The 20,506-nt window shown below is 37.2% G+C and overlaps 2 protein-coding genes and 1 pseudogene across 2 annotated transcripts; 1 reads left to right on the forward strand and 2 right to left on the reverse strand.

The window, feature by feature from the left end:
• Positions 1-705: 705 nt before the first annotated feature.
• LOC121776160 lies at positions 706-7,729 on the reverse strand (annotated as a pseudogene).
• A 1,982-nt stretch (positions 7,730-9,711) lies between these two features.
• On the reverse strand, positions 9,712-15,575 carry LOC121777258 (beta-galactosidase 6-like). The gene is made up of 19 exons (XM_042174447.1): positions 15,385-15,575; positions 15,211-15,306; positions 14,529-14,641; positions 14,328-14,394; positions 14,171-14,263; positions 13,899-14,042; positions 13,694-13,782; positions 13,511-13,616; positions 13,336-13,423; positions 13,064-13,182; positions 12,647-12,811; positions 12,190-12,389; positions 11,979-12,085; positions 11,515-11,624; positions 11,272-11,379; positions 10,929-11,039; positions 10,596-10,807; positions 10,155-10,482; positions 9,712-10,032 (listed from the first exon to the last, which is right to left on the reverse strand). The coding sequence occupies exons 1-19, from the start codon at positions 15,547-15,549 to the stop codon at positions 9,922-9,924; spliced, it is 2,532 nt and encodes an 843-aa protein (XP_042030381.1). The 5' UTR covers positions 15,550-15,575; the 3' UTR covers positions 9,712-9,921.
• A 962-nt stretch (positions 15,576-16,537) lies between these two features.
• LOC121777259 (transmembrane protein 184C-like) lies at positions 16,538-18,914 on the forward strand. The gene is made up of 4 exons (XM_042174448.1): positions 16,538-16,929; positions 17,018-17,140; positions 17,320-17,610; positions 18,464-18,914. The coding sequence occupies exons 1-4, from the start codon at positions 16,666-16,668 to the stop codon at positions 18,671-18,673; spliced, it is 888 nt and encodes a 295-aa protein (XP_042030382.1). The 5' UTR covers positions 16,538-16,665; the 3' UTR covers positions 18,674-18,914.
• The last annotated feature ends 1,592 nt before the right edge of the window (positions 18,915-20,506 follow it).

Below are 20,506 nucleotides of genomic sequence, written 5' to 3' on the forward strand. Positions count from 1 at the left end.
GGGAGTTGGGCCATGGGCCTTGTGCGAAGGCATTGGGCTTCTTGGCCCGTAGAGCGGAGGGCACCGCGTTAGGCTGGTTTCACAGAGCAACGACCACTTTCCGCTCTCAGCAGTGGAAGGATAACAGGCTGGTGTGTCGCTTGCCCGTTAAAGTCAGATGTGTTGGCCCAATTAAACAACTAATTTTTTTGTTTACTCTATTTTACTTTTTTCCATCACCGACAAAAGCACTAACAATCTACATTCCCTTTTTTAGTCCATCTCTTTATTATTCGTAATAGAAAAGGGTAATAACTTTTGAGTAAAAAATTATCAAATGACGATCAATAAAAATATTTTGTAAATGTATAGTATTCCCTCTATCTATCTAAATGTGATTTAAGGAGAATAAATCTCAAGTCCAATTCACAATGAAACAATCGTGATAGAGATGTTTATTTTGACCTTGTTTTGTTATGATATTTTGACATTTTGTTTAGTTAGGTTGCATGGAACTTTGATAAAGTTGTTTCAAGGTTTACTATAGTATTAGGTGTTTTACTTCATAGAACTAAATTGAGGGGCCCCACTTATATTTTAAGGTTAATTGACATACATAAACATGTTTCTATATTACAATTTCTCATAAAGTTCTTTCTTTATTGATGATGAGAAAACTATAAACGATTATAGAATCATCTAATCAGAACTAACAACATTAAGGTGTAACTACAATTAACTTCATTTTTATTCCTTACATCACAATGAAGAAAGAAATTCAATCATCAGGCCTATAAATTAAAATAATCAGAATGCTGACAATGCTATACAAGAAAGACCGATGCATTTATGCTAAAAAAAAATATAGTATACAACAAACAGAGTCACAAACTAGTTGATCGTCTCTGATTCAACCTTGTGTTACATTTCTATGTCGTCTAGGTCTGGCAGTGGGAAACGAAGAATCGCAGCAATACCAGTCTGCTGCGCTAGTTCTGCTCGATGACAACAAAATTATGTCGATAAATTCACAAAAGCTAGTTAAAATCAGATTCATAAAATGCATGCGAGACTGTATTTGCTTGTTAGGATACAGTTATTAGCTAAACAATACCACATAACACACAACTATTGGCTAAAAAATTGAAATTTGAGTACTTACGTTCTCCTGAAACATGCATCGATGAGAATATATGAACAGTGCCTCCTGAAGCCTTGACTGAGTCGACCAAATTGACTTACTTTTTCCTTGTTGCAACATCAGAACTCCTGAGAATTGCAGAAAGAGAAGTCATCTTTAGTGGTGGAGATTTTATGGTGCCTCTCTTTGCATAGCATATGGAAATGTATGTTCATGATTTGTAAATGAATGAATATCAACTCTAATAGAGGGCTTGATACGTCTGTAAGGAATAAGAAGACGATGTATGGGTTTTCACAAAATGACAGAATGGTCATCTCTGTTGGTTTTACTTTTCACAAATGGCTCGGTTTAAATGTGTTCAGTTCGCTTATTCACAAAAGGTTGTGAGGTTCATAAGAGTTTATGCAACTACGAACCTGAAGAGCTCATCGGTTATTAGCAGCGTCTGGATAGCCATTCGCTCATGGGCAACTTCAACATGTTTGGGTCCATAGCATGCACGTTCAGGATCCTTGCAAAATGCAAACGCTCAAGTCAAATAAGTAAGAAACTTATAGCCTACCTCTTTTACTATATCCCTTCAGTAATCTAATATGAATATTACACTAGAAACAAGATAATATATGAACATCAATATGAAGGATAGAGCCTCACATTGGAAAGCATGGAAAAGAAATCCTTAAGTCCTCGAACCTGCATCAAAGAAATGAAACATAAGCTTCAAATAACTCGTGTGGCTAAGACAGTTGTTGTACTAGGATAACATATAAGAACAAAGATGGAATAGGCAGCTATAGCTAACAGGAAGTTCACTAGGAGCAACTTTACCTCTTGTGCAGCTTTTGTATCTTTTATCATATTCATGACATTAGGAGCATCCAAAACCTCTCTCAAGCTATGCCTGCAGCAATTTTTAAAGATAAAGAGTTACAAAAGTAGCACACGTTAACAGTAGCATGCAAACTCATTAGCAACCCTTTTGACCTTTTTAACCTAAAAATCGAAAAAAATTGGTGCCACACAAGATGTAAATTTTTAGATTTTAGTTTCAAATCATACACTTGCCTTCACAGGTAAGCATGGTGAACAATCAAATTTAAATAAAAAAGATTAGCAGAATAGACTGCTGACTGCATATGTAGCTATAGTGCTACCGCTACGGGGTTTTAAAGTGCAAACTTCACCCTGTCTTTCAGTCGTTGATCAAACTAGATAACAATAAAACGTTATAAGGATTTCTAAGTAGTACATATCAAAGCCCCTCTCTACAATTTCTAAATTTGATGACTATGATGGAACCAGAGAAATGCTTGAATTCAATTTTTATCATACAAACATAAATAGCTACTGATTTCTCCAAGGAAATATAAACAAGTTCGAGAGTACAGTAAGAGGAAAAATGAGAAGGTCATACTTGTCGCCAGAGGTAGTGTGGACGAGAATAATGCGGGACTTATTCTCAATGACAGACCTCAGCTGCCTCCTCTCTGCTTCCAGCATTAAGTGCTTATGAAATTGGTCCTAAATATAGCATACAGATGATAAGTCAGTAGGTTACAGAGATAAGTTAAATGAGATCAAATTGTACCTTCGTAAATCCTGGACCGGCAATAAAGCACAGCGAACGACATTAAAATCCACATGCTTAAGAAATGCCTAAAACAGCACAAGTTTGTATGCAATACTTATTGAGTTCGGAATCAATTTTGAAAATGAAAGATTGAGTAGAACAAGAATTAGTTAAAGTTACCTGTAAGATATTTTCGAAAAATTTAGTCAAGGCCTGCCAAAAAATAGCATCCCAAAAAGGGTTATATTGACATCATGTTTAAAAAGTTTCACTAACATAACCAGACAAGCATTACATATAGCAAGAAGGTGCTCATACTTTATCATATCCAGCAACAGCAGGTCCATGCTTTCGCGGGATTGAAGTCTCTATGCGAGCACGCGTAAGTGTAATGCTGTTGCACACATCAGTTGACTATAAGACTTGGAAAACAATAATGTATATAAAACTGAAATGACCAATCATCTACGTTACATCTCATAGAAACCAAAATAAGTGCCTTGGAAAGCCATTAAACTATAGAAGAGTGAAGAGAACCCATGAATTCCAACTAAAAAGCAAATCAACTTCTAGGTATACTGTTAATAATATCCTAAATTATACATTGCAACCAAAATCACTAAAATTACCTTTTACCAATAAGTAAGATATGACATAGACCTTCTTGCATCAGAACAACAGCCAGGTCCGCGCTAGCATTAGGATCTGCAAAAATATGAAGTCATAATAAGCACAATGGAACTCAAGTTACCCATACAATGATTTTAAAGGGTGGCGAGAAATATATACCAACATCTACTGATACTCTGTTTAATTTCTTCGTTTGATAACTCTTTGAATTTTCAATTTGATACTTTATCATAACTAATAGTACTATGTTATCTATGCCTATGGTACTGGTAGTCAGCTATAGACAATATTAAATTGGGTGAGTCAAGTCCATTTGTCAAAACAGAGTATTTAGTGGAACTTAAATCCTCATCTTGATTGTGTAGTAGCTAAAACAGGAGATAAAAAGCAAATGTTAACGAGTTCATACCAGATGCCTGGTGAATAACATCCAGTGCCAACGAGTCCCAGATGTCCTAAAACAGGTTAGAAAATATTTAATAAGCATAAATGTATTTATGCAGTCTAACTTTTCAGTGAGATGCAATAAAAATGAAGGTGTTGAATAAGCATAACAGAATAAGAAGGGTCATGAAAGGGAAAACATTATTTAACACAAGAATACCTTCCTCAATACAAAAGGCCGGTTGACATCAATTTCTAGGGTGTGAAATGCTCCTATCTGCAATATGACACAAACAAAGTTCTGTAGGAGCACTGAGGATATGAGATGTTAGAAGTAGAAGACCCAAGCCACCTACCTTGACATGCTCATTCTCCAAACAATTCTTCCCACGTTGCGTAAGACAGCTCCTTCTTTATCATACTCGACACTCTGATATTGAAAACAAATTCTTACTTATCTTGTCTAGTAAAAACTTCAAGCAAATGAACTATTTCATTACATTCAATTAAACTAAACAGCCATTAAAAGCATGGATGAAGTTCCTCATATACCTCAACATTGATTTCTAGTTTCAGTTTCACTCTTTCAGCATCTCTTCCTCCTGAAGCAGCTTCCCTCATAACCTTTCTGAAATTAACAACATATTGAGATGATATCCATTTCAAAATTCAACAAATCTAGACTTCCAAAACCATTTACCATATCAACTTGAATCCGAATTAGAACAGCTGTTGGTGCAGATAAATAAAATTACTTTTCTTTTATCACAATGAAGATTCTACCTGACTGTGACGGCCATTACACTATCGCCCGCTACAATCAAATTATAAGCAATCCACAGATCATCTGCTTCTTCTGGAATCATCTGCAACAAAATCAGTAATCAAATAAACAAAAACGCACTAAGAATCCATTATTCAAGATAAAATAATCAAATAACATAAAGAAAATCGATTATGCTCCAATAATTAATCCTCATAATTAAAAGAAATTAACCTTCACACTTCCAGGTCCGTTGCGCGTCAGGTCTCTACGCACGATCTTCTGGTGCATGAAAGTGAGCACAATACGAAATAAGCACGGAAACAGAGGACACGTGGCAGAAGAGGAGTAACCGAAGCAGAGGACACGTGGCAGAAAGAAGAGTAGTCAGCTCAGTTAGTTAGTTTCATAACTGCCAGTTGATTAGGTTGATAAAAGTTAGTTACGAGAGTTACATCTCTATATAAGATGAATTCTCTTCAATTGTAATTCATTCCAGATCTTAATGCAAATTGCTTCTTCTTCTTCGTTCTATTCTCCTGTTCGTAGTTCAATTCAAGTAGGTGCAATTCCGGTTGTTGTTCCGGTCATCAACGACCCCGATTCCGCACCAAGTGGTATCAGCCGTTCTGATCCGAGGCCTGAGATGGTGGACACACGCTCTACTGACATGCGGAGATTGGAGGAATCGGTCAAAGCTACTATGGCTGAAATCTCTGCGAAACTTGTGGACACCGAGAAGCGTCGGGAAGAATCTGAGGCGGCGCGCGAGCTCGCTATGAAGGAATTTCGAGAGGAACTCTTAGCTCTTCAGCTACAACAAAATGAGTTGATGTCTCGTTTCACTCAACCACCAGAAGGCACTCATTCTACTCAATTTACTGGAGGAATTCCACACCGGCAACAATACTTTGCAACTCGCCAATCTAAGGTTGGTTTTCCTATCTTCAATGGAGAGGATTTAACCGGTTGGATTCTCCGTTGTGATCATTTTTTTGAGGTGGATTTAACACCGGACGAATCAAAAGTGCGATTGGCAGTGATTAATTTTGAAGGCCGCGCACTTCAATGGTTCCAAAACTGGGCAAAATATCATGATCGTCCAATGAATACACCATGGCTACTGTTTCTGCGTGCTTTGGAAGCTCGATTTGGTGATCAGCTTCTCGGTGATCCAATGACAGAGCTTTTATCACTCAAGCAAACAGGTTCGTTTGCTGACTACCATGATAAATTTGAATTGCTGCTTGGTAGAGTCTCATTATCTGAATCATATGCTATTAGCCATTTTATCAACGGATTGAAACCTCATGTACAAAAAGGGCGCTGAGAATGTAGTTGCGGATGCTCTATCAAGGGTGCACTCATCAGAAATTTTCTGTATGGCCTTGACAACCATCTCCACTGATATATATCCTATGATTCAAGCTACATGGGAAGCTGATCCTCAATTAAAGACACTGATTAATGACCTTCAACAAAATCCTGATGCTAATTCGAAGTTCTCTTGGATTGGCAACCAACTAAGAAGAAAAGGTCGACTAGTAGTTGGTAATGATCCGGATCTGAGACTTGAGATAATCCAGCTGTTCCACACGTCCAGTACAGGGGGTCATTCAGGAGTATTGGCTACGTACAAACGACTCTCTTCCTTGTTCTATTGGGTCAACATGGAGAAACAAATAAGAAATTTTATTCGAGAATGCGACACCTGCCAACGATACAAATATGATAATAGTGCTTCCCCCGGTCTTCTACAACCTCTACCAATACCTGAAGAGGCTTGGTCTCAAATCAGCTTGGATTTTATTGAAGGCCTTCCCCTTTCGCATGGGAAATCTACCATTTTAGTGGTAGTGGATCGGCTTACAAAATATGCACATTTTATGTCCTTTATACATCCTTATTCGGCTATGACAGTAGCTCAAGCTTTCTTAGACCACATCTTCAAGCTTCATGGTTTACCGAGTATCCTTATCAGCGATAGAGACAGAGTCTTCATGAGTAACTTCTGGTCGGATTTTTTTAAGCTACAAGGTGTTGAATTACACATGTCAACCGCCTACCATCCACAATCTGACGGCCAAACAGAGGTGGTTAATCGTTGCCTCGAGACATATCTTCGTTGCATGTGTGGTGACCAACCGACCGATTGGAGCAAATGGCTTAGCTTGGCGGAGTTTTGGTACAACACCTCATTCCATTCAGCCATACAAACCACTCCTTTTAAGGCATTATATGGATACCCTCCACCTATTCACATACCTTACTTCAAAGGTGATTCGTCGGTTCATGATGTTAATGAGAGTTTGTTGGCAAGGGAAGCTATGTTAGAAGTCCTCAAACATCACCTTGGACGCGCCCAGAAGAGAATGAAACAGCAGCATGACAAGCGTCGATCCGACCGCAAATTTAATGTGGGTGATTGGGTCTATTTGAAGTTACAACCATATCGCCAAAACACATTACGCGACCGACAATTCCATAAGTTGAGCCCCAGATATTTCGGCCCTTTCAAAATCATTGATAAGTTTGGTGAAGTGGCATACAAGTTAGCGTTGCCGGCTGATTCAAAAATACACCCTGTTTTTCATGTGTCCCAATTGAAGAAGAAGATGGGACCTTTGTCTCAATTACACGGCACACTTCCAGCAGTAGGAAACTCCACATTCTTGGAACCGGTGCAAATACTTGAACGACGTTTGGTGAAGCGTGGCAACAAACCGGCGACCCAAGTTTTAATACATTGGGCGAATTCCTTCCCGGAAGATGCTACTTGGGAATTTCTACACGACATTCAAGAGCGTTATCCACATTTTCAACCTTGAGGACAAGGTTAATTGGAGGGGGGGAGATTTGGTGCAGGAAAGTGAGCACAATACGAAATAAGCACGGAAACAGAGGACACGTGGCAGAAGAGGAGTAACCGAAGCAGAGGACACGTGGCAGAAAGAAGAGCAGTCAGCTCAGTTAGTTAGTTTCATAACTGCCAGTTGATTAGGTTGATGAAAGTTAGTTACGAGAGTTACATCTCTATATAAGATGAATTCTCTTCAATTGTAATTCATTCCAGATCTTAATGCAAATTGCTTCTTCTTCTTCTTCGTTCTATTCTCCTGTTCGTAGTTCAATTCAAGTAGGTGCAATTCCGGTTGTTGTTCCGGTCATCAACGACCCCGATTCCGCACCATCTTCATGTTCTTCTCTCTTTAGCGTGCTTAGTTCTCTTGCCCCAAGCTGCTGCTGAATGAATTTTAAGCTAAATTTGGTAGATTGCAATCTGCAATTAACATAGTCTGGGTTCATGATTAACAACATTCCATGTCCTTTTTAACGGTGGAGTTGGATTTGTCCACCATACGGTGTCGTTTTGGCTTCTTTCCTTCTGAAGTTGCTTCCTTTTTTTAATTTTTATTTTTTCCCTAATTTCTTTATTTGTTGATCTTTTTCATAAATAAACTTTTTAGTTCGTATATTTGAACTATATGCGGAACCACTTATGCTTAGTTGATCTAACTTCGTCTAAGGATTCATTACTTTTAGCAATGAGGTACGTGAAAGTATTTGGGACATCAATCACTCATTTTTCGTCAATCTTAAAAAAAATTAAGTCTTTCTAACGGTATGGGAGCAACAGCAATCTCCCATACCATATTTCTTGAAAGATAATGAAGTAAATTAGAATATTGAATTAGTAATTAATAATAGTCCCACTATAATTTGATTAATTCATAGAATAAGTGTAAAATATGTCCATTATATTTATGGTTCATGTGATAGTTACTCTGTATATTCTCCGTCGAAGGCATTAAGCAATGATACAAATATTCAGTACACCTAGTATTCTTTTTATCTCAACTCTTGCGGAAGGAATCACGTATAACATTTGGTAACACACCTATATAAATTAGAAAAGTGATCTCATGTGAAAAAAATACCTTTTCAACGCAATTTTTCTCCTCTCTTCTCACATATGGATATAGGTATTCTTTTATTTTTTTTATTTTTATTTTATTGTGAATTGGATTATTTGCCTATAAATATATAAACTTTGAGTTTTTTCTGATTTTTCTCCAAAACTTTAAAATTTGAATACAAATACATGAACTTTTGATTTTTCTGATTTTTTCCCCTAGATCTAAAATCAAAATAGATGTGGCAAATTAAAGTTTATGTGGCAATCAAAACTACACCAACATGTTTATATTAATTTAAAAAAAATAATAAATCTGAATTCCACATCAGCATCACACCCTCCATACTCTTTCTTGTCGCGCTCTTCAAGAAGCTCTCATGCCGCTGCCATCGAGACATCGCCGAGTAGTATACAATATAAAGTAACAGAAAGGGAAACGTAAGGGAGAAGAAATGTCTTTTACTAAAAGTGAAATAACTTCACTATTATGGAACGTACCAAAATGATAAAATGACTCTATTACTATGGAACGAAGAGAGTAGTATACGGTATAAATAGATTTATGGTCAATTAATTCTTTTCACTTCACATTTTATTAAACCCTAATGAAGAAGAATTGAAGGTTTTTCCCCCTATTACATTTTCTCCTAGTAAAACACTAGTATAAATACAGTTCGAATTTATTCGTATACTGAAGCAGGAATAGTTCACTCTTCTGCATATCAGAAGTCAGAACCAAAACCCTCGTTGAGAAAGACAACCATGAAGGCGATAGTGATCACAGAAGAAGGCGGCCCCGAAGTCCTGCAATTGCAAGAAGTGGAGGAACCACAAATCAAAGACAACGAGGTTTTGATCAGAGTCGCCGCCACCGCTCTCAACAGAGCCGACGTACTATGTTTACTTGGTTACAGCTGAATAAATGTACATTTACTTGGTTACAGCTGCCGGTCTGCGAAATTGGAGCCTAGAGAACAAAGCCATGATTGTAAATGAGGTGGAGAAATATGTGTGGCCAGCAATAGCTGAAGGCAAGATTAAACCTGTGGTTTATAAGCGTCTCCCGCTAGAAGAAGCTGCTGAAGGTCACCGGATCATGGAAAGCAGCAAGCATATCGGAAAAATTATCCTGCTTGTTCCATGAAGATTTGTTTGGTAGATACTGCTGTATGTAATAATATGTTTGTAAGAAACAAAGTCTGTCTTGTTTTGAATACCAGCTGCCTCTTCACCACAGTTGTGCCTTTGTTCATATATGTAATATAATGGGGAAAATTCTTCCTTCTTGGGAAATTACAAGTTATTTGCATCTGCTATTACCAAAGTTTCTTATTAGGATTAGGATGTATTCAATTTTCTAAAGGGGATCAATGATACAATCATAATCATACTCATTACAATGACAAAATGCATCAGCAATTGATGGCATACACCATCCTGAGAAGTTAATGTTTTGAACTTTGATACATGCATACATACACTGTTGAATGGTTGATGAAATTTGAAAGCTATAGGTTGAAAAGCAGTCAACTTTCTCAACCTAGACAAAGAGCTTCAACGGCCAAGATTTTGGTAAGATTCGGACAGGGATCTCCAAGCGTATCTGTCGAGATGGGAATCGAACATGTTTGCTTTCCCACACATTCCTGTATGATACAACACTTCACCGCTTCAGTTTCAGCAAAAATGTAACAAACACAACAGCGATTCATAGATTCTATTTTCCTTCAATTTTTTGCAGGTTAAACTGTGTAATAGCATGAATTACCTGCTTAAGATATGATGATACATCGGCATGACAAGTCCCTGTCTGGAGTGCTCCACAACTTCCTTGAGGGTTCCCAAGGCTCGCAAAACGAATAGAATCAATCTGCTGTCCTGTTTCACAGGCCAGTCGAAGCTCTGGTGTCGTGGATGCAAAACCTACTCCTTGTTCCCAAGTATCAGCCTGTGGAAGATCATCCTCTGTTACATGCCCACATATTACTTGCCCGATTTGAGCGACCACAGAGATGGTCCTAGGGTCGCCACCAAGCTCCTCATGAATGACTAGTAAGTTCTCACTCTTTTGTAACCACGAACGTGGAATATGATACCTAGAGAAGATTCATTCACGAGAAACGAAGAGTTAGCAGAAGAGCTGAAGTGGATTTCTGAAGATATATTTATTGTAGAACTTTGAAAGAAGCTAAGTGAAGTGTCTACTCACAATGTTTGAGCAGGTTGGCCGCACTTCTTCAAACATTTTGACGCGTCATAAGTTCCTCTATAGTCACATGGTTCTGTGCATCCACTTGATGGTGATAGATACTGAGACCAATAGCGCCCTATGCTCTGACCGTTCACCCATGCTTGGCCTTTCCCCATCCCGGAAAGATTTAGTGATACAGGGCCATTCCCTTCTGGAGCAAGGAATGTGGTCTGATAATACAGGTTAAATGTTATAGAATGTGGTCTGATAATACAGGGCCATTCCCTTCTGGAGCAAGGAAGACAGTATAGAAGGACATGTCCAGCTTACGAGCTGCAGCATACAATTTACCTTGTACCATGTCAAACTGCGATTGAGGGGTAAAGCACCTTCGCCCGTCCATATTGAACTATTTGCAAGAGAGGCATTCTGAAGCCCAAGATATTCACCTTCAAGTCCAACCTGAATGAATACAAATTGTGAAACAATAGATGTTACAATGGAAAATGTTTGTGTACAGATACAAATATATGCTAGAATTACTAGACACAGTTGCTTTCTCTTTGTAAAATCCACCATGAATGTGAACATGAAGTGCGAGAAATGCTAGATTTGATTCCAGTTTCAGTTCGAGTTAGGTTTTAATTATATGATGCATGTAAGTACTTCGATGAATCGAGGTATAACTGAGTACCTGATAGGTCCATTGTGCAGAAGAAAGATCCTCGTCTGAATCGTTCAATCCAGCTAGAACAGCAGAGTGTATTCCTGCTCCTTGTATATCAAACCATGGCCCATAGTTCTGAAGAAATTATGTTCCAAACTTTAATGTAATATCCCTTTCAGTACTATGTTTGAGAAGATGAGTTCTTGCATAATAAGTAATGAAATGATGAGATATGAGAGAGAAATACTATAAAATTCGAACACCTCGTACCTGCAAACCAACCATCATACTTAGTATATCAACTGTGTTGCTCCCACTATGAAACTCAACCTTAGCACTCAAATTGAAGCTGGCATCATCATGATTTCCATAATCAAATGCTGACAGTAAAGAAACCACAATGAATATCAGAGTAAAAACACATTTTGTTGCATGTGGATCAATCATAAAAAGCATGTCAATGGATTGAAACTAATTGGGGAACTATAACGTTGTTCATATATTCGTATAAAGAACGAACAACAACAAAAAAGCAGCAGCAGCAAGCAAACTACAGATGAATTTGATGTGCTTATTCAACGCTTATAGTCTGATCTTTGTATATGCTTATTCTTTCAGTTAACAACCTCTCAATACTATGTTCGAGAAGAGGAATTCTTACATCATGCGTGTGAAGTAATGTGCTAATGTCCAAATTCAGTAGAGATCAAAAGTTAGTTGAGCTAATGGCTCACCTGCTAGTTGCTTGTTAACAAACAGAAGAGCTGCATGTCCCAAGCTCCCGATAAGCAAACCTACCTCTTTATTTTGATTTTTCTTATTATCGGCATCAACGTCTATGCTGCGGCCATGTAGAGCGATTCGGAGAACAGAAGCAAGTTCAGTATAGTATTCTTGATACAATAGAATACGTAAAAACGACAAAGGAAGAATGAAGCGATTTACCTTATCGTATACCAGAGAAAATCACTTGTGTCTTTCGTTGTATTTATATGCTCTAGTAAACCGAATGCCTCAAATGAGCCGTTGCCCCAAACACCTGCCTCTTCTTTGTACCAACTCCAAGACGCCAATGACAGTGAAGACTCATGCATGGTGACGTTCCGAGTCAACGATTCATCATTGAGCGTTGTTTGAGAAGTAACCTTTTCCATCACAAATGAAAGGAATAACCTCTATAAGATTGCAGAACTAAGGGTTTGCTAACAGCTTCTGTATAATTTTTTCTTCACATCACTAATTTATTCCAATTTAGGCATAAAACTCAAGTAGAGAACTAAACTTTTTGAAGATATCTTCTATCTGAGACCCGAAATCATATCGAAAAGGAAACATAAACAAGAAATGAAATGTCAAGTTTGAAACTTCGGAATAAGAAATAGACAGGGGAGAAAGTATATACCTTAGCTGTATTGAACACAACGTTCAAGCAGTCCGGAAGAATGCTCACGGACCATGCATGAAGAAAGTAAGATTTTCCTCTGAAATCCACCGTTGCATCCGAAGAGCTACCATAATTGGCAAGAAAGGCTGCACAGTCATCCGAGGATTTGTAGTATACATGCGCCTGATAAAAAATACGACGGTTAATTTTCAGTATAAAATCATCAGAAATACTTATAAGAAAAGAGTGCATGAAAAGAAAAGAAACAGTAGTTCCAGCTTTTACTACTTAATAGTTTTCCTCTTTTGCCTTTAAGTTTCCGTATCTGCGCCTCTTAGCACAGAACGAGAGTAGAACAAACGAGAACACAGAGAGAGACTTTCCACCAAGCCGAGAAGTAGCAAGACAGACTTTTAGATATTCCATTAAACATACCTCAAGATTCTCACCAAGAGAAATTTGGGTTGCATCCGCATTGACCAAATGTTCCTCACATAGTTTGATTGCGATATGAAGGTCGCGCAGGTGACCCCATTTCGGTTGATTGAGAAAACCTGCATAGATTATCACATTTGATGGAAGTTACAGTGAACATAGTTGCAGTTTCATTCGATTACAAGATACTCGAAAGAAAATCCAAGCATGAACGGAAAACATTGCTCCATTATATGGAAAGAGAAACCACTAATCTAGATCAGAATGTTTACCATACTCATTTATTGGAGCATCATAGTCATAACTAGTGGCAACCAAAGGTCCCCCGGCTGTTCGACCAAAGTTGGTGCCGCCAAAATACTGCAAAAAAATAAACAATGTCGGAGATAGCATTAGCTAAGAAGTCACAAGCTGCAAATAAACAATATATAACCTACTGTGGCTAACCATGTAATAGTTCTGGAAAGTGCCGCCTCTTTCAAAAAAGCGTGCAACGGCAAAAGCCAAGTCTTCAACTGGTCGGAAAGGAACAGCGTATCCAAATGCTAGGAACCTATGAAAGAACATATAACTGTTGAAATCTCTAAAGACTAAAAAGAGTGTGAACATCAGTGAATTGTGTAGTTTTACCATCCAACGTAGTTCTCAGTCCACATCGATGGCTTGGTTGGTGAATTTGGAGTAAACCCGTCACAGTAAAACCCATTGCAGGTGTTTATCTGCAGCATCGAGAGTTTCATCATCGATCATTTGCATACACCACAGTAATACAGTGTCCTCGATCGTGTGTCACTGCTCCCCTTGCAATGCATATGGTGATAAGGTATATACTTACAATAGGATCGGGTGCATCTTCTTGCGCACACATCACCCAAGGAACGGAAGTGTTAAGACTGACAGCTGTTTCCGCAGCCCATTTGACGTATAATGCTCCATCTGCTCCATAAGCTGCTTGAACGTTTCCATATTCGTTTTCCACCTATATTGATACCGTTCTTATTTAGCTAGAACTGTATGTTCGAAACATGTTTGATATTAAACTGATATGCAAGTTCATGGGGAACCTGTTCCATATTACAGCAAGCGAGTAAACAAGGGGAGGCAAACCTGGGCAAGAATAATCGGCCCTCCTTGTGATGCAAATAGGTTCGCGTCCTTCATCATGCGAACTATTTTGGCAAGAAAACGCTCCATTTCTCTCTGCACCGAGACAGAATCTTGAGCTTCTAAGTTGATACGTAAAGAAAACTAGCTAGGAAAGCACCTGGAAAAGATCATTCTTCGTACGAAACTGTATTCCGGGAATGAAATGCAACCACATTGGGAATCCCCTGTTCAAACAAGGTAGAAAACATAAGTGGTTGAAATTGAGTGATTTCATCTTTGATTCAAGATAGATTGAGAAAAGCTTCCAACTTCACAATTTTATAATAAAATGAGCTCCATAATAAACGGAAAGACTGACCCGTAGTTCCACTCAGCACAGGCATAGGGTCCGATTCTCAAATGCACAAAGAGGCCGGCTTTGTGAACTTCCTTCACGAACCGTATTAAGTCGAACCTGCCTTCAAAATAGTACTACATATTGAAGAAGTCAGAGTATGAGGTAACAACGTCGAATGAGAATGAAAGAAGAGTATATCTTATTACATCTATGTCATTTTGTTTAGTGCCAATGACAGCCTTATATCTATAGACGCATGCTAGTGAACTTGGAAACTTACTGTTTGGTAAGAACATATAAAAACAAGTAAAATCAACCGCATACTGAAACCAAGGCATTAAACTCGGATCAACGAGTGACAGCCATGAAACAAGAAATTAAGTACATGGAATAAACTTTTTGCAAATTCTAGAGTATAAACTGATTCACATATGAACACAATAGAGTAAGTATAATACTAAATAGTAACATAAAAACACTCTTTAATTGCAAGAGAACAACGTCAGAAATAGTAACTAGGGGTCGAACACAGTCAAGTACTACTGAATAATTAACTCCAAAATACTCTTCAATTAAATTAAACTGAATTTAAAGTACTACTCTTGACATAGTATTTCGGATTGCTTCGACACATGTAACCAGACTGAACCTTGAACTCAAAACTTCGCGCAATGTTAAGCATAGTAAACCGTAGCTCGTATACCTCTCCCTTCACAGGCTCATGATAATTCCAGAAGACATAAGTCTCTATCACGTCAATCCCTCCTTCCTTCGCCTTCCCAACAATTTCCGGCCAAACCTTCAAAGCAACAAACAAGCCAATTGTAACCTCAAACCAATTAACATAAACAAAAAACAAACTAATATAGCAGCTTACATCTGGTGTAGTGCGCGGGTAATGAACGGATCCCGACTGCAAGATCCTCCGTTTCCCATCGATGATCAACGCCTTACTATCATAACTCACCGACCTTGAAACAGCAGTTTGGAATAAACCGCAATCAAACAGTAAAACTGCAAAGACAAGTGCAGATAACAACATAGATTTTGAAGATTCAGCAGCAGACATTATTATTATAACAATTGAAGTAAGATAAAAACACTAAACGGACCTCATATTTATGTTGTCTGAGCTCTGAATAGACGTGTGTCTTGGTGTATTTGTTGGAACGATAGTGATGTGTTAGAAGGGAACAAATGTGGCCTGCAATCTTTGGATTATTGCAATGATAATTGCGAGAATGAAGAATTTGTCGGTAGTTCTAGAAAATTTGTGTATGCAACAAATTTGAACCTTGTTTGTGATTGCGACGTAGAAAGAATCCAACTTATTGGAAGAATGTAAAAAACGTTCTCGTTCTATAAATCTTTTCTTCTTTAATCACCTAAAAATATTTTAAATCAAATGATCAATTTGTGGAAGCAACACATGTTTATAATGAAATTATTAATAACATGTTCTTTACCTGCATCTGCATATAAATTATAGCACAAATGAATCAACAAATGTATCATAATGTCATTTATTTAATTAGATAAATATTACTCTTTTTTTGTCCCATCAAAATGTTACACTGTGTTTTATTATTTGTCCCAAAATGTCACATTTTCATTTTCTCATTTGTCCTAAAAAATGTCATATTTTTATTTTTGAAGAAAATAGATCATCATTAATACATCTAATCTAACATTCTAACTATCTTTTGTCTCTTTCATTATGACTTTAATAACATATTTTCTCTCTATAATGCTACTTTCATTTGAGAATGACATAATAATTATTTCCCTTATGGTAAAACAGTTTAAACTAGTAACATAAATTTTAACGAAAATTAAGTAGAATAATAACGAATGATTATAAATCAAAGATAAGGAAATCGTATCTAAAAATGTGATTCTAAAAAAATGGTTTCTTGGTGTAAATAAAATAAAAATAAGTTTTTCTAATTTCCACACGACCCACTTCCAAACACGCCCTTGACTTTTCTCGCATCTCAGCTATGACCGTTGAACGATCAATACGATCATATATTCAATGCTCACTTCTCCGAGAGTCAAAATTCTTCATCTCCCTCCCTATTTACTCAGATAATCGACCCTACGCTTCTCAATTCACTGCAATTCATACAGAAGAATCAGATTGAAGTTGCAGAGAACCATGGATTTCGCAAATATGGATCGGCGGCAACTGACGTTAGCCGGCGCCGGATTCTCGGTGATGCTAACTCTGCACTACAGTTTCCAGCTCGTATCTCAGCACCTCTTCTACTGGAAGAATCCCAAGGAGCAGCGATCCATACTCATCATCCTCCTCCTTCCGCCGGTTTACGCCGTCACCTCCTTTTTCGGATTCATCGATCGCCGCGGCAGCAAGCAGTTTTTCATGCTCCTGGACTCTGTTAAAGACTGCTACGGTGCTTTGGTGAGTCGATTTCTTCTTTCTTCTTCTTATCGTTGCGTTAATTTGGTGTATTGACGTTGAATTGTGTGTTTTGGTGTTGGCGGAGCAGGCAATTGCGACGTTTTTGAGCTTGATCTATAGCTATTCGAGTCTCTCGATGAGCGGAGATTCTGTGCCTGATGAGATGAAGGGGAGAGAGATTCGCCTTCCGTTTCCGATGAATCTTCTCCTGGTGAGGTTTTTCCCTTTAATCAAAGTAGTCCTTTGTGCTTTTCTGGTGTTGAATTTTATGCATAAGAAAACTAGGGTTTCTGCAGCTCAATTGAGTTTAATAATTTGGGGGTTCTGCAAAAATGTTTTATGCTGGATTGTTAATTATGAATTTGTTTGTTATTTTCTGGAAATCTGCAGCCTGGAACGACTCGTTTGAATCAGGAGACGTTGAGGCGTCTGAAGAGCTGGACATGGCAATTTGTGATTATCCGTCCTGTTTGTTCTGTTCTGATGATGGCATTGCAGTTCATTGGGGTGTATCCCAGTTGGCTCAGTTGGGTATTCACCGTTGTTCTGCATATATCGATTCTCTTGGCAATGTATTCGTTGCTCGTCTTCTACCACGTCTTCGCCAAAGAATTGGAACCACACGAACCGCTCTCGAAGTTCATATGCATCAAGGGGATTGTTTTCTTCGGTTTTTGGCAGGTAAATGCAGCTTTTCTTAACGTGTGCTCTGCTTTATATTCACTAGATATACAACTAAAATGATAAATTCGGTTTAGAGATTGATAAATTGGATGGTGATTGCATTTCATGTTGCATGCTTCAGTACTTCACATGTGTTCTTCGTTAAATTCATGAGGTTGTTAGTTAGAATAAGAAGTACGGAAGTTTATTCATGCTTCGGCTGCAAAGCTTCATCAGCTGAATGGTGATTGTTGAATATCTACCAAATAAAAACTAGGTTTTGGTAAATGTATTTGTTTGTGATGCAGGCATAAATGTAATCAGATCTATGTATGATTGAAGTTATTACCTAGACAATAGTTCTGTTTGTATGGCTTGGTTAAAGGTGCATGTTTTCACTCTGCCTACTGATGTGAGAAAAAAAATTAGATACTAATCTATCTCATTTGGAGAAACCCCGTTGCTGCTTCTGATTGTTTGTAACAGAACTAATCGTTTCTGGTGAATCATTGAAAATCAAGTGATGCATCTTCTCTTGTAGCCACTGTGACTAGACTTTTAAGAAGTCATTATAAATGAATTCAAAACATGCTCTTCAAGATTAAGATATGAAGAAATTTGCTTATGTTACTGCATTACTACAGCACCACCAGTTCCTGCTGAAAGGAAACTGCTTACTACTACTATTATACTAACTGAAAAATCCATTGTAACTAATTAGCTTTTAATTTGTCGCATTTTGATTTCCTGAATAAGTTCTGTATGTTTGCAATATGATGATTATGGGGTAGAAAGTAAAATGCTTCTTTGTCAACTGGGAATCATAACTAAATTACATCCGAACTCTGCTAAATGTCACGATGAAATGCAGGGAGTGTTACTTCACATCTTGGTCGCGATGGGCGTTCTCCAATCTCATCATTTCTGGTTAGAGACGGAGCATGTTGGAGAAGCATATCAGAAGGTTTTAGTATGTTTAGAGATGATGTTCTTCGCAGTACTCCATCAATATGCATACCATGCTGCACCTTACAGTGGAGATGTGGAAGCAAAACTGAAGTTGCAGAAAAAGCATGAATGATTGTGGATAGAAGCTGCAGGAAGCACTACAATTTTTTATGACATGATCCTTAGCTATACAATACTTAGATTTTTCTTGCAGTTTTTGGAGGTTCTAAAACTGATGTATGTCCCTTTTGTACAGTTTGAGCTTGTTATAGAAATCAATATGGAGTATGTTTCTGGTCTCAATTGTACTTGATTCTTTCACTTGGTTTTCAAATTGGAATGATTACAATATACAAAGCACAGCCTTCATGATCTGATGAAAGTATGAAACCATTAAAAAGAGTGATTATTTTCGTTTTGTGTGTACTTGATATTGGACTGAGCTAAGCCCAAGCCTATTTTGGGCTTTTAAAGAAATTGTGTGGAGCTAAGCCCAAGCCTATTTTGGGTTTTGGAATTTTCATTTATTCATCAAAAAAGAATATGTAATTCTATTAGTAGTTCCATTTTACTTACTATAGGCTATAGACTGCATTTGAAATAATATATAATTATGAATTTACTATTTAATTCTTTGCTCACAGCTCCCAAATTAAATACCTAATTAATGAAATTTATAATAGGGTTTTCATATTTATGTAAAAGTTTTCTACCAAATTCAAATTGTTCCGTCGCTTCATATATCTGCAGTACATATGAACAATTGATGATTATGGTAACTTTTGATGTAAAATGTTTTGCATTGAGGCTCTTTGATATGTTTATGCAGAATATACCGAGAATTGGGTGTTATGCAATTTATCAATGAAATTATGAAAAAACAATCAAATTTTTAATGATGTACTAATATTTGGTAAGCATTTATGAGTATGAAAATGATGGGTCATTTATTTTTGTTAATATTTTGTTATTACAACATGTACGTATTTATAGCTTGCGTGTTTACCAAAGCTTATTCCCTTCTTTTCTTTTTCTGTTTGCAAAAGCATATACCGAAGCAATTAAATTGGTACGACGTTTCTCTTCAACTAAATCGGGGTTCGAATCATCTTTGTACATGCAAAGTCCATAAACATTGGATAGGTGGCCAATATGTATATCTACTAATTAACTAACACATCACTTTGTATCAATTGCATGAGCTTCCAAATCTTAAACTAAAACTAAATTTCTTGATCAGGCAACAAAGTCACTGGATCCAAACTTACATGTTTGTGGCTATAAATTGTAAGAAATTGGTAAGCAAAAACCAAAATTAATTTGAGGTAAATAGGAATCTTTGTAATCCTATCCAATCAAGCATCATCCATTTTGTCCTAATCATCAAGTGGATGTGGCTCGTTTGGATACAATTACTCTCGATTCTTCCTTTGAATCTCCCATATTATTTAATTTTAATTATTATGTCTCCTTTCATTTTATATTTCCACATTTTTCAACACTTCACCCATGCCACACATTGCGTCCCCATTTACAAAATATTGGTCCTTCCATTCTAAATCAATTGTTTCATTTTTTTTATTTGTTTATTAGAAGCATGATTCACATACACTAATTAATACTACCAAGGTATATATAGATGTGATCAAATTAGAACCACATCCTTAATGCAAAACTAAGACCATAAAATTGTTATAGGACATGAGAATCTGGTTAATAAATACTGAATTTTTCCATGTATATATCAATGCAGATTTTTCATTTGTGATAGTGATTTTACTACTATAATATTGATCAACCATTCACAATCAATTTTCACAATGAAGTCAAGTCTAAATCTCAAAATTTGAGATGTGAATGGTCCAACGACTTGTCCTAAAGTTAGAAACAAAAATTGGTAGGTGTAGACAATTTGTGAAACTCCTAGAAATAATTAATTTGGAGGGGTCCAAAACATATTTTCGGA

The sequence above is a fragment of the Salvia splendens genome, chromosome 18 (genome assembly GCF_004379255.2).
Source record: "Salvia splendens isolate huo1 chromosome 18, SspV2, whole genome shotgun sequence".
Taxonomy (NCBI): domain Eukaryota; kingdom Viridiplantae; phylum Streptophyta; class Magnoliopsida; order Lamiales; family Lamiaceae; genus Salvia; species Salvia splendens.